Source organism: Brienomyrus brachyistius, chromosome 4 (genome assembly GCF_023856365.1).
Source record: "Brienomyrus brachyistius isolate T26 chromosome 4, BBRACH_0.4, whole genome shotgun sequence".
Lineage (NCBI taxonomy): Eukaryota > Metazoa > Chordata > Actinopteri > Osteoglossiformes > Mormyridae > Brienomyrus > Brienomyrus brachyistius.
The window spans coordinates 1418908-1440937 of NC_064536.1; the positions used below are offsets into that span (position 1 = coordinate 1418908).

At 44.2% G+C, this 22030-nt stretch overlaps 3 protein-coding genes across 6 annotated transcripts in view; 1 reads left to right on the forward strand and 2 right to left on the reverse strand.

The window, feature by feature from the left end:
* The window catches only part of LOC125740447 (trichohyalin-like), a 114439-nt gene that overhangs the window by 79805 nt on the left and 12604 nt on the right, over nt 1–22030 (reverse strand). For 3 of the 4 annotated variants that reach the window (XM_049011583.1, XM_049011582.1, XM_049011580.1), the window contains exon 3: nt 8349–8591. The exons of the other annotated variant lie outside the window; for it this stretch is intronic. In XM_049011583.1, coding sequence (XP_048867540.1) covers nt 8349–8591 — 243 coding nt within the window. The remainder of the gene's footprint in view (nt 1–8348; nt 8592–22030) is intronic. 4 annotated transcript variants of the gene reach the window in all.
* On the forward strand, nt 59–2956 carry LOC125740474 (uncharacterized). The gene is made up of 3 exons (XM_049011677.1): nt 59–1117; nt 2125–2340; nt 2773–2956. Exons 1-3 carry the CDS (start codon nt 66–68, stop codon nt 2954–2956), a joined length of 1452 nt encoding a protein of 483 aa, XP_048867634.1. The 5' UTR covers nt 59–65.
* Nucleotides 16076–22030, reverse strand: part of LOC125740521 (astrocytic phosphoprotein PEA-15-like) — a 44569-nt gene continuing 38614 nt past the window's right edge. Inside the window, exon 5 of the transcript XR_007397635.1 lies at nt 16076–16599. The gene's annotated coding sequence lies outside the window, so the exon portion shown is untranslated. The remainder of the gene's footprint in view (nt 16600–22030) is intronic.

A 22030-nucleotide genomic window follows, 5' to 3' on the forward strand; every position in this document is an offset into this window, starting at 1 on the left:
CCTTCTTGGCTCTCTGTCATTGGTCACACTGCCTACAGGTGTGCCCACTATATAGGGAGATTCCCATGCCTTCCTTCTTGGCTCTCTGTCATTGGTCACTCTGCCCACAGGTGTGCCCACTATATAGGGAGATTCCGGTACCTTCCTTCTTCTCTCTCTGTCATTGGTCACTCTGCCTACAGGTCTGCTCAGTATACTGGGAGATTCCCGTGCATTCCTTCTTGGCCCACTGTCATTGGTCACACTGCCTACAGGTGTGCCCACTATACTGGGAGATTCCCGTGCCTTCCTTCTTGGCTCTCTGTCATTGGTCACGCTGCCAACAGGTGTGCCCACTATACTGGGAGATTCCCGTGCCTACATTCTTGGCTTTCTGTCATTGGTCACACTGCCTACAGGTGTGCCCACTATACTGGGAGTTTCCCGTGCCTTCCTTCTTGGCTCTCTGTCATTGGTCACACTGTCTACAGGTCTGCCCAGTATACTGGGAGATTCCCGTGCCTACCTTCTTCGCTCTCTGTCATTGGTCACTCTGCGTACAGGTGTGCCCAGTATACAGGGCGCTTCTGTCCCTTTCCTCTTGGCTCTCTGTCATTGGTCACTCTGCCTACAGGTGTGCCCAGTATACATGGAGTTTCCCGTGCCTTCCTTCTTGGCTCACTGTCATCGGTCACACTGCCAACAGGTGTGCCCAGTATACTGGGAGATTCTGGTGCCTTCCTTCTTGGCTCACTGTCATTGGTCACACTGCCAACAGGTGTGCCCAGTATACTGGGAGATTCCGTTGCCTTCCTTCTTGGCTAACTGTCATTGGTCACACTGCCAACAGGTGTGCCCAGTATACTGGGAGATTCCGGTGCCTTCCTTCTTGGCTCACTCTTATTGGTCATACTGCCAACAGGTGTGCCCAGTTTACTGGGAGATTCCCATGCCTTCCTTCTTGGCTCTATGTCATTGGTCACACTGCCTACAGGTGTGCCCAGTATACTGGGAGATTCCTGTGCCTACCTTCTTGGCTCTCTGTCATTGGTCACTCTGCCTACAGGTGTGCCCACTATATAGGGCGCTTCCTGTCTCTTCCCCCTTGGCTCTCTGTCATTGGTCACTCTGCGTACAGGTGTGCCCACTATATAGGGAGATTCCGGTACCTTCCTTCTTGGCTCTCTGTCATTGGTCACACTGCCTACAGGTGTGCCCACTATATAGGGAGATTCCCATGCCTTCCTTCTTGGCTCTCTGTCATTGGTCACTCTGCCCACAGGTGTGCCCACTATATAGGGAGATTCCGGTACCTTCCTTCTTCTCTCTCTGTCATTGGTCACTCTGCCTACAGGTCTGCTCAGTATACTGGGAGATTCCCGTGCCTTCCTTCTTGGCCCACTGTCATTGGTCACACTGCCTACAGGTGTGCCCACTATACTGGGAGATTCCCGTGCCTACATTCTTGGCTTTCTGTCATTGGTCACACTGCCTACAGGTGTGCCCACTATACTGGGAGTTTCCCGTGCCTTCCTTCTTGGCTCTCTGTCATTGGTCACACTGCCTACAGGTGTGCCCAGTATACTGGGAGATTCCCATGCCTTCCTTCTTGGCTCTCTGTCATTGGTCACACTGTCTACAGGTGTGCCCAGTATACTGGGAGATTCCCGTGCCTACCTTCTTGGCTCTCTGTCATTGGTCACTCTGCGTACAGGTGTGCCCAGTATACAGGGCGCTTCTTTCCCTTCCTTCTTGGCTCACTGTCATCGGTCACACTGCCAACAGGTGTGCCCAGTATACTGGGAGATTCTGGTGCCTTCCTTCTTGGCTCACTGTCATTGGTCACACTGCCAACAGGTGTGCCCAGTATACTGGGAGATTCCGTTGCCTTCCTTCTTGGCTAACTGTCATTGGTCACACTGCCAACAGGTGTGCCCAGTATACTGGGAGATTCCGGTGCCTTCCTTCTTGGCTCACTCTTATTGGTCATACTGCCAACAGGTGTGCCCAGTTTACTGGGAGATTCCCATGCCTTCCTTCTTGGCTCTATGTCATTGGTCACACTGCCTACAGGTGTGCCCAGTATACTGGGAGATTCCTGTGCCTACCTTCTTGGCTCTCTGTCATTGGTCACTCTGCCTACAGGTGTGCCCACTATATAGGTCGCTTCCTGTCTCTTCCCCCTTGGCTCTCTGTCATTGGTCACTCTGCCTACAGGTGTGTCCACAATATAGGGAGATTCCCGTGCCTTCCTTCTTGGCTCTCTGTCATTGGTTACTCTGCCAACAGGTGTGCCCAGTATACAAGGAGTTTCCCGTGCCTTCCTTCTTGGCTCTCTGTCATTGGTCACTCTGCCCACAGGTGTGTCCACAATATAGGGAGATTCCCGTGCCTTCCTTCTTGGCTCTCTGTCATTGGTTACTCTGCCAACAGGTGTGCCCAGTATACAAGGAGTTTCCCATGCCTACATTCTTGACTCTCTGTCATTGGACTCACTGCCTACAGGTGTGCCCAGTATACTGGGAGATTCCCGTGCCTTCCTTCTTGGCTCTCTATCATTGGTCACTCTACCTACAGGTGTGCCCACTATACTGGGAGATTCCCGTGCCTACCTTCTTGGCTCTCTGTCATTGGTCACTCTGCCTACAGGTGTGCCCTCTATACTGGGAGATTCCCGTGCCTTCCTTCTTGGCTGTCTGTCATTGGTCACACTGCCTACAGTTGTGCCAAGTATATAGGGAGATTCCCGTGCCTTCCTTCTTGGCTCTCTGTCATTGGTCACTCTGCCTACAGTTGTGCCAGGTATACAGGGAGATTCCCGTGCCTTCCTTCTTGGCTGTCTGTCATTGGTCACTCTGCCTACAGGTGTGCCCACTATACTGGGAGATTCCCGTGCCTACCTTCTTGGCTCTCTGTCATTGGTCACTCTGCCTACAGGTGTGCCCACTATACTGGGAGAGTCCCGTGCCTACTGTAAGGACATAAAACTTATAGGTCCTGCAGGCCCCAACTCTGATCAGCCTGCATCAGTCTATTTCAGAACTCCAAGAAAAGGATCCACTGGCCCACACAAGATTGGACTCCACGCATCAAACCATCCCTTTTAAGGAAGGCAAAGCCCTGCCGGATCCTGAGAGACTGGATAGGAATAACTGGAGCAACACAGAAAAAGCAAGACCTTTCACCCCCCAGAGTGGCCGGAGTTCCACAGTCAATCCACACCAACAACAGCTGTCTCCAGACACAGACACCTTTTCCACTATAAACAGGATAACACCACACATAGATGTTAGGGACAAATACACGCATGTTTGGTCTCGTTTGAATAGGCATGAGACGGCGAGTGTTATACACTCAGATTTAAGGCAGTATAGTTTTCCCTAAGAGAACTATAGAAACTTCGGCTAAACCCACCAAACTGAGAGAGCCTCTCACATGGCAGAACAAGGGAATTACGACCACCCCCTAAAGTGATCTGATTGGCTGGGGACCTGAGAACCAAGGCCAACAATGCCCCTAAAATTAACCATTGACCGAAATTGGTCAGTCTTCAGAGACATGCCATCACCTGGTTTGGATACTTAAGGAAGGGCCTCAGAAGAATTCGGGGAGTCACTCTGTAATCAGAGCTCTCACAGAGAACTGCGTGAAAGTCCATCTGTAGTCAGATACTTTCCGCAGAACTTTGTGCACTCTCAGCTGAGGAATGTGATTGTTTAATATTGTATTTGTCCAAATGTATTTACAAGTATGTGGCCACATGTCAATAATTGTATATTGTAATATGTTTAATAAATGTTGTCTTGATTACTTCATGACTGTCTGATTTGCTAACTTCTTTATAAACTTTCCAGATTGGACTTCTATCCTGATTAGGACTAAAGTGGTAACTACTATCTTGCAGCCACTGGGTTAAATCCCCTTTATCCGGGTCCCAAACTCGACTGCCCAAGTTAAGTTAGGTGGGTACCAAAACTACACCTCTGGAGTTCGCACACGCTCAGTTACAGGCCGACTTAACCTCTGAGGTCAACACATGCTGATGAAAGGTACCGGTCTACCCTTTGAGGGGCGTACACACTATGTTCCTAGGCACCGGGCATAGTCCCTGAGACGCTCACATGGTAAGACAATGGGCGGCATCGGCGGAGTCCCTGAGACGAGCCCAAAGTAAACCTCGTACAAACTACCGCAACAAAAGGTGTGCCGTCACAGCCGCTGAGGTTGACACATGTTATGATATGGGCTGCCCCCGGCTGAGCCTCTGAGGTGGACGTACGTGTGGTTTGGGTAAACATCGGCTTAATCTCCGAGACACCCACATGCTCAGTAATTGGCAGACACTGAGCCTTTGGGGAATTTTATAGGTCGAGGGACCCGAATAATCAGAGGCCGACATTGTCTTAAATGGTGGCGATTTCTGTACCTTTAAGACAAACCCTGCGGAACAAGCCCACGGATCGCCCTGTCGGCCGAGGCGAATCTGGCGGACTCCTTCGTCAGGGGTAAACTAGAGTTGGTAATCTAAAGGAGAGTCTCGAAGTAATCCGAACAACATAAACGTCATGACTACAATATACTGAAATAAGGTCATTAATAAAATGGAGTCAGATATGTGTCTAAAAGAATATCTTATATATTAAAAAGGGTAAGTAATTCCCAGGAGCGCTTGGAAGGACCAACACGCATTCACAGCCTTCGGCTGCGCCATTGGATTCCGCCATTGGGCCAGTGGGCGGCTCCCTACATTACCTTCTTGGCTCTCTGTCATTGGCCACACTGCCTACAGGTGTGCCCAGTATACAGGGCGCTTCCTGTCCCTTCCTCCTTGGCTCTCTGTCATTGGTCACTCTGCCTACAGGTGTGCCCACTATATAGGGAGATTCCCGTGCCTTCCTTATTGGCTCTCTGTCATTGGTCACTCTGCCTACAGGTGTGCCCACTATACTGGGAGATTCCCGTGCCTTTCTTCTTGGCTCTCTGTCATTGGTCACTGCCTACAGGTGTGCCCACTATACTGGGAGATTCCCGTGCCTTCCTTCTTGGCTCTCTGTCATTGGTCACTCTGCCTACAGGTGTGCCCACTATATAGGGAGATTCCTGTGCCTTCCTTCTTGGCTCTCTGTTATTGGTCACACTGCCTACAGTTGTGCCAAGTATACAGGGAGATTACCGTGTCTACCTTCTTGTCTCTCTGTCATTGGCCACACTGTCTACAGGTGTGCCCACTATATAGGGAGATTCCCGTGCCTTCCTTCTTGGCTCACTGTCATTGGCCACACTGCCTACAGGTGTGCCCACTATACTGGGAGATTCCCGTGCCTTTCTTCTTGGCTCTCTGTCATTGGTCACTCCCCCTACAGGTGTGCCCACTATACTGGGAGATTCCCGTGCCTACCTTCTTGGCTCTCTCTCATTAGTCACTCTTCCTACAGGTCTGCCCACTATATAGGGAGATTCCCGTGCCTATCTTCTTGGCTCTCTGTCATTGGTCACTCTGCGTACAGGTGTGCCCAGTATGCAGAGCGCTTCCTGTCCCTTCCCCCTTGGCTCTCTGTCATTGGTCACACTACCTACAGTTGTGCCAAGTATACAGGGAGATTCCCATGCCTTCCTTCTTGGCTCTCTGTCATTGATAACTCTGCATACATGTGTGCCCAGTATACTGGGAGATTCCCGTGCCTACCTTCTTGGCTCTCTATTATTGGTCACTGTGCCTACAGGTGTGCCCACTATACTGGGACATTCCCGTGCCTTCCTTCTTGGCTCTCTGTCATTGGTCACACTGCCTACAGTTGTGCCAAGTATACAGGGAGATTCCCGTGCCTTCCTTCTTGGCTCTCTGTCATTGGTCACACTGCCTACAGTTGTGCCAAGTATACAGGGAAATTCCCATGCCTTCCTTCTTGGCTCTCTGTCATTGGTCACTCTGCCTACAGATGTGCCCACTATACTGGGAGATTCCCGTGCCTACCTTCTTGGCTCTCTGTCATTGGTCACTCTGCGTACAGGTGTGCCCAGTATACAGGGCGCTTCCTGTCCCTTCCCCCTTGGCTCTCTGTCATTGGTCACACTGCCTACAGGTGTGCAAAGTATACTGGGAGATTCCCATGCCTTCCTTCTTCTCTCTCTGTCATTGGTCACACTGCCTATAGGTGTGCAAAGTATACAGGGAGATTCCCGTGCCTTCCTTCTTGGCTCTCTGTCATTGGTCACTCTGCCCACAGGTGTGCCCACTATATAGGGAGATTCCCGTGTCTTCCTTCTTGGCTCTCTGTCATTGGTCACTCTGCCTACAGGTGTGCCCAGTATACTGGGACATTCCCGTGCCTTCCTTCTTCTCTCTCTCTCATTGGTCACACTGCCTACAGGTGTGTCCACTATATAGGGAGATTCCCATGCCTTCCTTCTTCTCTCTCTGTCATTGGTCACTCTGGCTACAGGTGTGCCCACTATATTGGGAGATTCCCATGCCTTCCTTCTTCTCTCTCTGTCATTGGTCACTCTGGCTACAGGTGTGCCCACTATATTGGGAGATTCCCATGCCTTCCTTCTTGGCTCTCTGTTATTGGTCACACTGCCTACAGGTGTGCCCAGTATACAGGGAGACTCCCATGCCTTCCTTCTTGGCTCTCTGTCATTGGTCACACTGCCTACAGGTGTCCCCACTATATTGGGAGATTCCCTTGCATTCCTTCTTGGCTCTCTGTCATTGGTCACACTGCCTACAGGTGTGCCCAGTATACATGGAGATTCCCATGCCTTCCTTCTTGGCTCTCTCTCATTGGTCACACTGCCTACAGGTGTGTCCACTATATAGGGAGATTCCCATGCCTTCCTTCTTCTCTCTCTGTCATTGGTCACACTGCCTACAGGTGTGCCCAGTATACATGGAGATTCCCATGCCTTCCTTCTTGGCTCTTTGTCATTGGTCACTCTGCCTACAGGTGTGCCCACTATATAGGGAGATTCCCATGCCTTCCTTCTTCTCTCTCTGTCATTGGTCACTCTGCCTACAGGTGTGCCCAGTATACTGGGAGATTCCCATGCCTTCCTTCTTGTCTCTCTCTCATTGGTTACAATGCATGTCATTTTTTCTTTATGTTCAAACAGGCAAGAATTTGTACACAAACTCGACCATCACATCTTTTCCTGCCATTTCCTATTAAAATAAGATGAAGATGCTTTATTGTCATTGCTTCTTTAATCTGAGCAGTTATTGAAATTCACTGACATTTATTTGTCACACGTGTGACAAATATGTGACATACTTCTGTTGTGTCTGTTATGTTGTGTCTTAAAATAATATTAGGGATGTGTGTTGCTGCTCCAATGATCCTTCCATGTGCCACGCCCCCCTCGTTACCTCTTGTGAATTCCTGATTGTATTCAGCTGTTTGGTGTTATTTTTGAGTAGTCCTGTATATTTAAGTCCGCGTTCAAGTCTGTTTCCCCAGTCCGGTCATTGACATTGAATGTGAACCCTGCCTTGCTGATTCTGCCATAATAAACCCTGTTTCCTGGATTCCCATCTGCCCGATCCTGATTTCCCGCTCCCTGCTCGTTTGCCTGACACGCAGTCATAACAGTTGCCAGTTTTGTCTCATCAAACACCTGGATACTAACAGATTGAAAGCTCCCTCACTGATATATTCCAGCATTACATTTTTGACCAAGTTCTGATTGTGCAGCAGAGTAGTGTTGTAGGGTAATGCTGTACGGTTGTGTCTTTTTTGCATTTGAAAATCTTACAGACCCCATAATGTAGTTCATACGTAGTGTATGGCTATACACCATTTAACTGTACATATTTCGGGTCGCAGTGACCTGTGATGCCATGTGTATAGTTCTCCTGGGGTCATGAATTTATTTCAAAATAGCTTAAAATTACTTTGTGGTCAACTTTGTGAAAAAATTACAAGTCGAATATGAACAACATATGACAAATTAGTAGTTAACTACTGTCATTGAACAAGTAAACAAATCATTAATTTAACTAAATAGGAGTAACTGAAAATAAATTAATGCAAGATTATTTTGTTCAACACAGAAAAAAAACCAGTATGACATTGTTAAACAGTGCATGAGATGTTTATGCTCACAATCGCTACGGAGACCGCAAGCATGTTCTTTGGATGCTGTTATTACAAGGCATCAGTAGAAAATATCACACAGCATATCGCTAGCCCAGGAACAGATAAAAATTCAGTATTGGCTACTGAATATGCATCACTAAAGGTGATCATAAAGGGAGGACCATCAGTACTTGGACTCTTTCAATATATATATATATATATTTACATTTCAATCTTTTTTTTGTTTTCTTTGTAGAAGGAAAACATTGTTAATGGAAAGCAGAGTTAGCTTACCCAGCTCCTGAATGAGCTGAGGCTCGTGTTCCTTCAGAAGTTTGTAAAAAGCCTCTTTCGCAGGTGCTCCTCCAAGGTCCAGGTCTTGGTAGATGTTCTTCATGATGTTCTGACTGGTATCATTCAGCAGCATGGTCAACCTGGTATGCATCGTCCTGTGTGGGAGCAGACCCCTCCCGATGGGGTCCACTGCCCTCACCCTCTCGATGAGCTCAGCCCGGTGCTGGTCCACAAAGCCAGCAGCTGGACAAGAAGCCCACAAGCGTGACCACGTTTGGCAGAAGCACGTTTCTCAGTGCTAAGCCATGGCTGTCATCACCTACTAATCTGTTATAAACGACAGTGCTATACAGTCCTGGTCAGGATAATTAGGCACTTCTCATTTGTAAATACAGAATGTACAATATCTTCAGAAATAAATGCAAATTAGCCAATTTTGTTTAATCAGAATATTTCATAAAATGCCCAAAGTTACTGAACAACAACAGCAGCAAAATAACTGTCATATAGTGAAATAAAAATGTCGACATAAAATGTGAACTGTGCATGATTATTGGCTCCCTGTTAATGATTTTGAATTATTTCCTCAAATATATTAGGAAACAAATAAGACTCATCTGCGCTTAATCTACATTTCTGACATGACCTGGATTAAAGCAATGAATGGTTTTACTGCTTAAAAAGGGGCTGATTGCTTCCAGTTTCTTTTTCACAATGACGAACACAAGAGAGCTGTCTGACAGCATCAGAACTGCTGTTATCAAAAAGCATAACAGTTCCAAAGGTTACAAGGCAATCGCCAAAGAACTTCCCAGTTTCAAGAAGAATCTCAATGACAGACGTCTGTGAAGGTTGGTGCTGGTTGTGGAAAAAACACCACGCAAGACATCTAAAGAGCTTCAAGCTGACCTAGAGCAATCTGGAGTGATGGCTTCTACCCGTACCATACTAACCCAAGTAGGACTCCATGGACGAAGGGCAAGGAGGACACCACTACTGAAAGAATGGCACAAAAAGGCAAGATATGCATTTGTGATGTATAGGTGATGGGATGAAGCCCATAAGAAAAAGAGCAGCCTGCCTACAGTAAAATACGGGGGTGGGCTGTCTCGTGTTGTGGGGCTGCTTTACTGCCTCTGGTTCTGGAGGCACTGAATGTACCAAAGGAAGGATGAAATCAGAAGATTACCAAGGCATTTTAGAGTGAAATGTGTTCTTCAGTGTCCAAAAACAAGGTTTGAGCAAAAGTCTTGAGTCTTTCAGCAGGACACCGACCCAAAGCAGACATCCAACAGTACAAGAGAACGGTGGAAAAGGAAAGATGGACTGTTTTAAACTAGGAAATGATGAATCCTGACCGAAATCCCATTGAAAAGCTCTGCAGAGAGCTGAAATCTGCCAATAGGACTCCTGTACACTTAAAAGAGCAGGAATGCATAGCAATGTTAGAGTAGCGGAAACTGCTAACAGATGGATGCAAGAAGCTTATAGATGGATACAAGAAATGTTTAGAAGCGATCATTGTCACCAAAGGTTCTGCGATGAAATATCAGTGAAGGAGCCAATAACCATGTCCAGCATACATTTTATGTCTATATTTTTATTTCACTATATAACAACATTTTTGTTATTGTTGTTCAATAACTTTGGACATTTTATTAAATATTCTGATTATAAAAAATTGGTTCATTAGCATTTATTTCTGAAGATATTCTACATTCTGTACTTACAATTGTTGGGTGCCAATAATCCTGACCAGGATTGTACATGGGAAATAAGCCATGGTCACATGTCAAAAGTCATCACATTTATTATCAAAAAGGGTCATGACGTTTTAATTCAACATTATAGTATTTTTTACACTATTACAGCTACATGACTCAGCTATAGCTTGTTGGGAAGCAGTTTTACTTTTGCATTAATCTAAGTTTCTTTACAATTCATCTTGTGAACTCCACGACTATAAAAAAATAGTGAAAGTAGTGAAAAGTTTGGAGTAACAAGTCGTGCATTATACGTTTTCAAACACAGGCTGTGGTCCAGTTACATTTCACAATACTGTTTAACCTTAAACCCTAACCTGTCTAAACAAGAAAGTACACATGTCCAGTTTTAATAATCGGTAAATGCTAAAAGAGTCAGGTTCTACCCTTGCTGATATATTTAAATATTTATATTTGTGTGAGGAATCTGAAAGATCCGGCGTTTAAAAAACAGTCTAAAGTTTACTGCCTTTGCATGAGCTCTGCATGAACCAGTTGAATTCATTCTCATCATTACTTCTGATGACATTATATATATATGCCAGTGTTTTACATGGAAGTAGTTCCCATACAGTACATATATACTTCATTATTATTATCATTATTATTGTTGTTATTATTATTATTATTATTATTATTATTATTATTATTATCAAAATCTCACACCTGAAGGAAGCTGGCTGATTTTCAATAACTGCGCAGGGTGTGTCTGCCAGCCAGTTACCACACCTGCCTAATATCTTGTTTAGGCAGGTTAAACAAGAGTGTGAAGTATGACTAGATTACAAGCAGTGCCTTTAAGAAGTATAATTAATGGCTTGTTCTGCATTAATCCTTAAACTACTTCATTGTATTTTTCAGAATCAACAGTAGTTAATGAAACTCAGCCATGTAAAAAGAGACCTAGACAAGAAGTTACATTAGACTATACAACAGAAAAGTTGATTTTCTGAGCTTCCCAGAGAGCTGTAGCTGAGCCATGTAGCTGAAATAACAAACAAAGTTAATCAGAAAACACTCTGACACGCAGGGCGTGGAAAATAAACTACAAAAAAATTCCTGGGCTTTGGAAGGTTTGCATAATTCGTGAAGTGGACACTATTTGGAAATTTGTTTCATTAAAATGGAAAGACACAAGAACAAAACATAATGGGGAGGTAACCAGGAATCCATAGCTGTAATATAAAACTGGGAATACAATGAATGCCCTGTAGTCCTTAAATCTGATAGATAATATATGTTTATATATTTACCGTAATCTTGGGACTCCATTTTCACTCTCCACGACCTGAGAACAAACCGTCACGGGAGAATCAATGTGGTTGATGACGCGAGTTACTTTAGTTTTGCACAAACACACAAGCGCCCCCATCTCAGCAGCTCGTAGTGCTGCAGCTATTTCCGTGTGCGAAAAGCCGGATCAAACCACTCAACCAAAGACTTTTCACAAGGTTTATACACGCTTCCCATTTTAAAAGTCCAAATTTTCCAGACTGAACTGGGGGCGAAGACAGTAAAAGTTGTGGTGGGTGGGGGTGGCGATGGAGTCAGCTGTCACGGTCAGGGGGTGGCATGAGGTTGGCACCGGCAGTTTGTTAATTCGGAGCCCATCTTGCCCTCAATAGAATCCAACATTGGCAGCCGATTAGACCAAGATGGTCTAGCTGCAGACGCCTGTAGAGTGGAGCTCCTCCGGAAATACGTGATCTTTAAGGATGTAAAGTGGAGTTTCGGTTGAGGTTAGGTTTAGGGTTAAGTTTAAGCTTAGGGTTTATTCGCTGTAAGACAGAGTTGAGATCACGTGTTTCCGGTGGAGCTCCACTCTACAGACATCTGCAGCTGGACCCTTCTCGATTCAATGGCAATGCCTCTGCCTCATCATTTTGCTTTCTGTTCAAATTCGGCATCGTTAGCGAACCATTTACAAAACCGGCTAACCTGCCTGCCCTGCTGCTGCACCACCATTCATTGTGCCACCGGAAACAGCGCCATCACCTGCCTGCCTTCCGCACTGAGACCTAAAATGTGGGCAGTGTAAATTATGATCTTATTCATTTAGTTCGTTCGCGCGTACCCCACAGACACAGCCCACCTCCCTCGCTTGCGACGTTTCTCTTCAGTGTCCTTTCTGTGCTCATTCTGGCCCCGACAGCCAGCTCACATTAGTGATTCCATCGAAAACGTCAATAAGTACATTCAGGTATTTTTTATACAATACATACAGTGCTCACAGAAAGTCTTCGAACATTTGCTTAATTTAGCAAAAACATTTATTAGTTTTATAACGAAAGTTAGTACTTTTTCATTTACAAAAATGTATATATAACATTAGAAACAACAAATAGTTTTAACTGAAATGTTTGTTTTTAAGTAGTAATAAATTGTAACCCAAATTGTAGTTCTAAAAAAGCTGTTCTGGGTCGAAAAATTAATTGTCAAGCATCATTAGGAACTCTTTAATTAATAACACAATAAATTCACAATAACATAAAACACCAAACATTTGTGTTTAGTATGTCTTTGGGAGCCAATGCAATTGCAATTATTGTCAAGACGGCAAGAACAGAATTGAGTGAGTCAGTGGCAAAAAATTATGCCACTTAATAAAAAGTACGCAAGGAAGATATGTGCAGATATGTTAAACACTGCTTGTCAATGGACTTTTGTTCTGAAACCAATAAACTCGCAACAGACTTTTTATAGAATTAAGCAAAGCGTCCCAAGACTTTCTATAAGTACTGTGATAGGCCATCATAGTCTGGAAATATCATACTTTCTTTCCTTTTCTTTCCATACTTATCTAGACTTTCTTTTCAGAATCTTCCCGTAAGCCACACAGAGCCAGCAGGCTAAGTCATACACAGCAGTGAAGAGGGTTTACAAATAGACACACTCTGAGTGACTGTAACACACAACATCAACATACACAACATGCAGATTGTTAAGACAGTATTAATGTGATTTTTTATATTAATCCTTTAGGGAAAAAGTGGCACCTCTTACCTTTGTCTTCACTCTGATTTTATTTCAGTAAAAACATGTTTCGTAATCCATTAACCAAAGTGCTTTGCGGTCTTCAACAGAAGGGATGCCAGAGTAATAGTAATAACTTAGCAATGAATCGCATGAGGAAATTACTCCATGCTGTAAGCCAAGAATCTAGGAGCTGGTTAGGTTACATAGGTCACATGACATGAGTAAAGGTTATTTAAAGATAATAGTGGTGGTTGTATAAATGTACAGAAACAGCAGAAAACACTGACTGTTCATCCATGCAGCATTCTGCGGTTTCACTGGTCAACAAAATTAATACATACTAATATGTATTATACAGTATGTATGTATTCATTTGTTTCACTGGTCAACAAATTTTTACTTTCTTTTTGTTTCATAAATCAAAATAGGTGAATCTTACAGAATTGTTCATGCTGAGTTCCAATATCAGAATTTAGCTATCATGCATGGATTTTGAGTGACACAAAATTAAACCACACGCTATACGTACAGCCGTGGCCAAAAGTTTTGAGAGTGACACAAGTGTTGGTTTTCACAAAGTTAGTAGCTTAAGTGTTTGTAGATCTTTTTGTCAGATATTTCTATGGTATACTGAAGTATAATTACAAGCATTTCATAAGTGTCAAAGGCTTTTATTGGCAATTACATTACGTTTATGCAAAGAGTCAATATTTGCTGTGTTGGCCCTTCTTTTTCAAAACCTCTGGCATTCGCCCTGGCTGCTGTCAATCAACTTCTGGGCCAAATCCTGACTGATGACAGCCCATTCTTGCATAATCGATTCTTGGAGTTTGTTAGAACTTGTGGGTTTTTGTTTGTCCATCCGCCTCTTGGGGATTCACCACAAGTTCTCAATATGATTAATATTTGTGGAGTTTCTTGACCATGAACCCAAAATGTCAACATTTTGTTCCCCAAGCCACTTAGTTATCACGTTTGCCTTATGGCACGGTGCTGGAAAATGCGCTGTTCATCACCCAATTGTTCTTGGATGGTTGGGAGTTCTTGGAGGATGTTTTGGTGTCATTCTTTATTCATGTTTGTGTTCTTAGGCAGAATTGTGAGTGAGCTCACGCCCTTGGCTGAGAAGCAACCCCACACATGAATGGTCTCAGGATGCTTTACTGTTGGCATGACATCGGACTGATGGTAACGCTCACCTTTGTCTTTTTCCAGATGCCAAAACAATCAGAAAGAGAATTAATCACAGAAAATAATTTTACCTTTGCTGGACTTACTTGTGTGCCCTGAAGTCCTGAAGTCAACAGCAATTGATAAGATAAGATAAGATAAGATAAGATAAGATAAGATAAGATAAGATAAGATAAGATAAGAAAAAACTTTATTTATCCCGAGGGAAATTCTTTTGTCCTTTACATGCTCAGTGCAACAATAGGAATAAAGGTAAGGTAAAGAAAATAATAGTGCAAAATAACTATGAGTGATACTTGTATTGTAACTATATAAATACTCATAAATACTCGTACTCTGTACAAAGTTAAAAAAAAAAAAAAAAAAACTAAGCTATAACAAATATAAAATAACAGATTATTAGTGCACATGGTAATGAAAAGTGTCTTAGTGTAGTGCCTTGAATAATTGAGATAGCAGCATGTGATGATGGGATAGAACAAACATTCAATACCAAAACAGATTTGTAATATTGCACAATCCAAATAAGGATTAATGACAGTGCTAATGAACCTCTCTCACTGAAGTTCTTGATGATCCGATGAATGGCTGATTTACATGCAATCTTACTAGCAGCAAAATCCTTGCCTGTGAAGCCCTTTTTCTGCAAAGCAATGATGACTGCGTGTGTTTCCTTGCAGGTAACCATGGTTAACAGAGGGAGAACACCCACTCTGATATTCTAACTCAATCAGCATGACATAGTGACGTAAAAGCCTTGTCCTCATCAACACTCTCGCCTGTGCCAAGGAGAGAATCACCGAAATTATGTCAGCAGGTCCTTTTGTGGCAGGGCTGAAATGCAGCTGAAATTAGTTTTGGGGATTAAGTTAATTTTCATGCATGCGTGAGTGAATGGTGTGTGAGTGTGCCCTGCGATGGGCTGGCCCCCCATCCATGGTTGTTCCCTGCCTCGTGCCCATTGCTTCCGGGATAGGCTCCAGACCCCCCGCGACCCAGTAGGATAAGTGGTTTGGAAAATGGATGGATGGATGACATCACTTAAAAACTACGGTTTAGAGAAAAATTCTGAGTGCATTTATTAAATCAGCATTAAAAAGTTTATGACACCCTTAGTTGTTCTGTGAAAAAAATGTTTGTTGAAAAAGTGCTATATGAATTACCTGTTTTAAAGATTTCACGATAATTATAACAAAATTGGCTGTTCCTCAATAACATTATGTGAAAATTCAGAAGTTTTTTCTGTGATCAACATCACCAAATCTATCTGGCACACTGCCAAATAACATATTTCCCCTCTAAGCTTGAGATGGTAATCAGGTCCACCTTTGCACAATCCAACGAGTGATGCTTTTTCACACAAAAAGAATATCTTCCATATAAGTTTCAATGGCAACAGACCACAAATAAGGGTAAGTTATGTAACATCCATCCATCGTCTATGGTTATGGGTGTAAAGCCTGGAAGATCCCGAGCTGGAATGACAACCAGACCTTGGCATGTTTTTGTACTGTGGGGGGAAACCAGAGGAAACCCACAGCGACATGGGGAGAAGGTGCAAATTCCACACACTGGGGCAGAGACTCGGTCCCTGGTCCCAGAGGTGTGAAGCAGCAGTGCTTAACCAGTGCACCACTGTGCACTGTACCCCACTGTACTACAGTAACCCACCGCTGGTCTCCGCATTTCTCTCTAATGTGTCTCCCATATTGAGACACACTAAAGCTTTACATACCGCTTTCAGTTTTAGATAAAACTAATATTTAAACTAAACATTAAAAAGCACTGTTTGTTAGGTTAGCAAATATTTTTTAATATTTATTTTAGCACAATGACAAAAAGGCCTTTTAAAATAATCCAATGAATAGATAAAAGCCACATCTTAAATACACTCAATATATCATTTACTCTTCAATGGTGTCACATCAAAATATTAATAAAACAGCATACACTGCATTAGCAATCAGTAAATGGATAATCATGTTTTTTTCTTAAACATTTTTAACAGTCACTGCATCACAGACTTAAAATGTTACTCCACTGCAGCCCAGTGACAAACCCGTGACGATGGGACTGACTAGTTTCTTAACCTCAAATAGAAAACCAGACTGATCCGATATTAGTCTTGAAAAACGACAGCAATGACCTAGGAATTGTTTGTCCATTAACGAGATCTGAGGTTTAGCCGTTAGATTCAGTCTGATACTTTTTAAGGGGTTTCACACATTTTCCTGCCATTTGTGTATTTCAGCTTTCTGAAGTTTACAGGCCATGCTTCCAACCACAGAAATCCCCCCAAGAAAAAGTGCATTTCTTTTCACCTGCATGTAATCTAGAAAAATATAGTTAAGAGAAATCCCTGCTGTCCACACCTGAGCACTGGCAGGTTGGCCAATCAAATGTCTCCCATATACTGCAATACACAATAGTGGGGATGAGAACTGGGCCCCAAACTCAAGCCTGCGTCTCAGCTAGACTCGATTCTGTTTCGCGATGCTGTGATGTTGCAGAGAACAGGAGCCACTGCAAAAACACAACAGGAATCTAATGTTGCACTTTTCCAGTTCAGAGTTCAGGAACCACAGCAAATTGCTCCACATTTGATATCGAACTGATAAAACCCAAGTTTAAAGCCAGCATCTCACACCGTGCTGTCAAGGGAATATTAATTCCACAATTAATTACAGTGCAGATTAGTTTCATTTCTTTGACTTCTTCAAAGTTGCAAAGCTTGTTATAGCACATGGCTAAAGTGCTTCATATAAATATTGGCTTTTCATTCAGCCTTCGAATCCCAAACAGATAAATGCAGAAGTTAAGAGAGATGTGTTAGCAAACATTGGATTAGACAAGTTCTTACATACTGTTCCCTGATCAGGATCATATCAGGTGCTCCCAATTCAACCTATGCATATCCTTCAATTACATAACTGAAAAGAGAAATATACTACAGTAATAATAACGTCACTGTGTTTTCCAAATGCAAGTACAGAAGGCCTCAGGGATCTGCAGTATCCGGGATGAGCTTCTTCAGGCTGGTGGTAATGCTGTCCTCCTGGCATTGGAAGCAATTTTTACTACCATTTGGGAGACAGGTGTCATCCTAACCGACTGGAAAACAGGACTTGCTGTCCCTATCTGGAATTGTGGCAACTATAGGGGAATAACAGTACTGTCAGTGCCAGGCTTAGTCCTTGCTAGGGTCATCTTTAGCACCTATGAAGCCTACAGTACCATCAACCGCATCCTGGCACTGAGGGTTCGCATCCAGTGATCACAATTCTTGTGTGCAGCCTTTCTCAATTGTCATAAAGCTGGCCAAAAACTCAGCTGATCAGGCTGCCCTGTGGGACATCCTAAGACTTTGTGGGATCCCCCCCCCCCCCCCCAAAGTTGCTGGATGTCATGGTTGGCCTGTATATCAGTACCATGAGGGCTGTACAAAATGGAGGCAGAACCTCTGTGTTCTTCCCAGTGGAATTTATGATTTGTCAGGAGTGTGTTCTTGCTCCTACTTTGTTCTATGCTTGCATGGACTTTGTGTTGAGCAGGGTTGTAGGGTCCAGCAGCTGTGTGGCATTTGTTGGTCAGTGAAGATTTACCTTTGCTGACAATGCTGTGGTCTTCATAGAGTCAATAGGGGCTCTGATCGAGACTCTCATGAGACTGAGTGATGAGTCTGAGTGCCTGGGTTTGTTAGTGTCCTGGATCCAATCTTCCTGCTGGCTGCTAGACATGGATGCTATTCGGTGACCTGAGATGAAGACTGGGCTCCTTATGTACTGTGTCTTTTTGGAGAACCCTTGGGAACCGCTGGTAAGACTTTGTATGGAATAAGTAGCTGCTCAAGGAGTCCCTACAATTATGGCGCTATAGCAATATGGCATGTTTCCCTGAGGGTGGTCCAGCTTGCATGATCCTCATTGCTGAGGACCAGCTGGACCAAGACAAGGGGACACCTATGTAACACCTGCCTGATAGATGGGCACATCCAGTGGGTGGCACTGGACCGCGTGTCGGCTCTCGGACTTACCCAGGACCCCAAGTTGTTTCATTGTTTGGTGAGCATGGCAATGCACTGTACTAGTGCATGATCCTCAACCTAACCTGACATTCACAAGGTCAAATGTCATCTGTAGTCATCCTTCCTGTTGATGGCACTATGTGGAGCTGCTTCAATTTTGGAGTGATTTGTCTCAAAATTTTATCAGTTCCAGGTCCTTAACCACATAAAAACCTTCAAATACGAGCATCGAACGTGGCGAGTTCGACGTGGTGGTGGCACCCCTCTTAGTGGAAAGAGAACAACACGATGGAGGTGAATACCTTTCAAGCACGGCTATCTATTCCTCCATCACATTTCCGCACCCTGAACTACACAAATCTCCTCACGAGTGACCACAACAACTAATCAGAAGCTAGCAGGACCTGTCTTAAGGCAAACCTATAGAGTCACCAGCAGAGGCAGATTCAACAAAACAACCCAGTCATTTCAAAGATGAAAATGTGAACATCCAAACATGCGACCATGCAAAACAATAAACGCGCAAAGACGAGTCTGCAAACAGTTGAATGTAGATTTCTACACCTTACATTTCCTCCCCCAGCCACAAAAGAAATGTCCCCCATTTCACATACAGTAAAGAGAACGAACAAGGAAGAAGAGCAAAAAACAATGTCACATACAGAACATAGTCCTTCAGGTATCTGGGAGGTCTGACTTGATGGCCTCTGGGATGCAAGGACAAACCAGGGCCTGGACCAGGGGGGACAGAGTCAGACCCCTGTACCGCTACATGGTCAGAGGAGGTTCCGGGCTGGAACCGCGGCTGTGGCTGGCGAGTCTGAGGAGCCAGGCACCTCTGCAGCCAGGTACACTACCCTAGGTCTGTGTTGCTGCCAATGGTGAAGGTCTAAAAGGCAAAGCACCTGACAACGCAGTCAGACAAGGAGGCCGAGGTTGCTCAGATAAGTCGCCGGCAAGTGACTTCAATCCTGAAGCAGGCACCTCGGCATTTAATGGCCTAAGACAGCTGTAATGAACAAGTTGGGACTTATTTGATTGATCCAGTGGGTAACAGATCCTATAGGTCACTCCTGGGGAATCATCTGAACCCAATATTTTAAAGGGGTTTTTCCAATGAGGAGCGAGTTTTTGTTTTGATATAATGGGGTCATTTAATTATAGAAGGTACAAAAACATAGGGAATGTGCATGACACGTCCGTCATACTATCGTTTCTGTTGATTGTGGGCTGCCTGTCATCTCTGTTCCACTCAGCAGATCTGAAGGTCGATTTAAGTTTCCGTGTCAAGTGTGCAACATAATCAGTATGAGAACCTGGAGCGATCAAAGGTGGTGTGGTGTTAGGTAACAGCACATTAACAGACATCCTAGCTTCATGACCATGTGTGAGGAAGAAGGGGGTGAGACCTGTGGTAGAGTGCGGGCTTGTGTTGTATGCCAAGGCAATTTGGATCAGACAGTCATCGCATTCACCCGACTGCTGGACAAGTGAGCGGTTTGTTTGATCTCTCCACCATGCCATCACACCGAGGATGATATGGGCTCGTTCATGTTTTCTGGATGCCCAACAGCTGACACAGGTGTTTCACTAGGTCACACTCAAATTGACATTCATGATCGTTGTGTAGCATCTCCAGGATGCCACGTTCACAAATATTGTTCTCAAACAGACGTTTTGCAACTGTTGTGGCGTGCTGCTTGAACAACAAGCACATACCTGCTACCACAACTCGTGATGGGGAGCTCAAAGGATGGTGGATGCGGCTTTTTGGAAGGGCTCAGTAGCAACCATAGTTTTCACGGGAGCTCTCGGCTGAGGTGTAGGACTTGTGTTACATGGAGTACAGTACATGAAAGACCAGTAGCACAGTTGCTGAGCAAGTTTCAGGACTTTATCTGGCGGTATGTGAGCAGCTAATGAATTTCCATGCAGAAGCTGTAAGACAGTGTCCTTTAAGGCTTGAGGAACAACGACTCGATGCAGCATTGACTTTGTGTCAACAAAAAACTTCATGGCAGAGTGAACCGATATAAGAGACAAAGCACTTTCTCCTCCCTCATGCCTTTACTCATGCAGCATTATGTGGGTTTCCAACCTGTAGCTTTCCACCTAATAACCCAAGACAGGATGGGGTCTTGGTGTTATTCCTTTTTAAGGTCTTCCTCATGGAACTGAAGCACCATTGGAGAGGATATAGACTGTATAGCCCATGGTGCAGCCATCTGGGCCAGAAGGCTGCGGAGAGGTCTGGCTGCAGGAGACTGCAGGATTTTTGGATCTGTTCCACTGGAGCTGAGGTAATGTACAGAACTGGCAAGACAAGATGGACTTACAGGACTGGGCTGTCTCTCAATAGAATGTGGACTAATGGGAGCCGTACAGAAGGTGTCAGCAGGGTGACGTGCATGTAAATGGACACAATGATGTGCAAAGTTCCTAATATACTTACAATAATATGAACAAAGCCCAGTACATGCACTTATTTCCGTGGTTGAGTGTGGGGTAAGCCAGTCTTGAACACTCTTCCCATTTTGAGGGCCTGAATGCCATCCTTGGGCACATCATAGCCAAGAATTCGTACCTGATTCCAACAAACAGCATTTTGATAGATTTAGCTTGATTTTATCAGACTGGAATCTGAACAGGACTTCTTCCAGGTGCTGGAGATGTTCGCTGAAGCAGCTGCTGTAAACCACTAAATATCATTTCCATGATGCAGCAGGAGCATTGGTGAGTCCCACTGGCATTACCTTACAGTGATATAGCCCACTGCCCATAAAGAATGCTGTTTTTTCATGGTCTTCCTCTTCCAGTTCACCTGCCAATAACCATGCTGTAAGGTTCATCATGGAGAACCAAGCAAACCAGTCAGAGCATCCAATGCTTCATCCACTCAAGGAAGAGGGTTGGAATCTTTGACTGTCACCTGACTGAGTTTCCTATATAGTCCAAGCAGTAATGCCAAGTGCCATTTTGTCTTGCTCACCAAGACAACCAGCACAGCCCACATACAATAACTTTCTTCAATGACATATGCCTTCAACAGGTCTGCATTCACGTTGGTAATTCCACTCATGGACTCTCCGATGGACAGGGGGAAGGACGATGTCTTTCACAGGGTGGAATTTATTTCAAGATTAACATCTTTGAGTTTTAATAATCTGATGGGCACTTTTGCGTTTGCTGGAAGTAAAACTGCATTACAGCCTTGATATGAACACCGTAAATGTCTGAGCTGTGTTTGATCTGATGTATTACTTCAAGTCACCCAGGTGCAATCGGCTAAATAAATTGATTTGCAAGTAAACAAAATAGTGGTGTACTTTTATGTCATCACATCGCATGTGTTTGTGTATATTTTTGTGTTGCATATTCACAAAAGATAAATATGAGTAATATATGAATTTCTTAAACAGACACCTCAAAAACCAGTTAAAACTACCTTAAGCATAACAATTAGAAAAATGGCAGCAGCCTCTCAGCAGAGCTACTCCCGCAGAGAGCAGATGAGTGTCGTGCCTGTTTAGGCTGAGCTGCTGTGAGGTGTTTTATGGTGGCTGCAGTGCCAATCCCACCACCAACCCCCCAAAATTGTTTCCCTGTAAGTTGGTGGACTGTTTGCAGGGCCGGATGCAGTTTAACATCATACCCAAGACTAACAGACACACATAACATAATAGATGGAACAATCACATGTCAGTGGACCCTTGAGCAAGGCCCTTAAC

Excerpts from the sequence above, each read along its gene's own strand:
- LOC125740474 (XM_049011677.1), top strand. The coding sequence starts at position 66 with ATGCCTTCCTTCTTGGCTCTCTGTCATTGGTCACTCTGCCCACAGGTG. Across the intron at positions 1,118-2,124 it reads ATTGGTCACTCTGCGTACAG|GTGTGCCCACTATATAGGTC; the intron begins GTGTGCCCACTA and ends CTCTGCCTACAG. Across the intron at positions 2,341-2,772 it reads ATTGGTCACTCTGCCCACAG|TTGTGCCAGGTATACAGGGA; the intron begins GTGTGTCCACAA and ends CTCTGCCTACAG.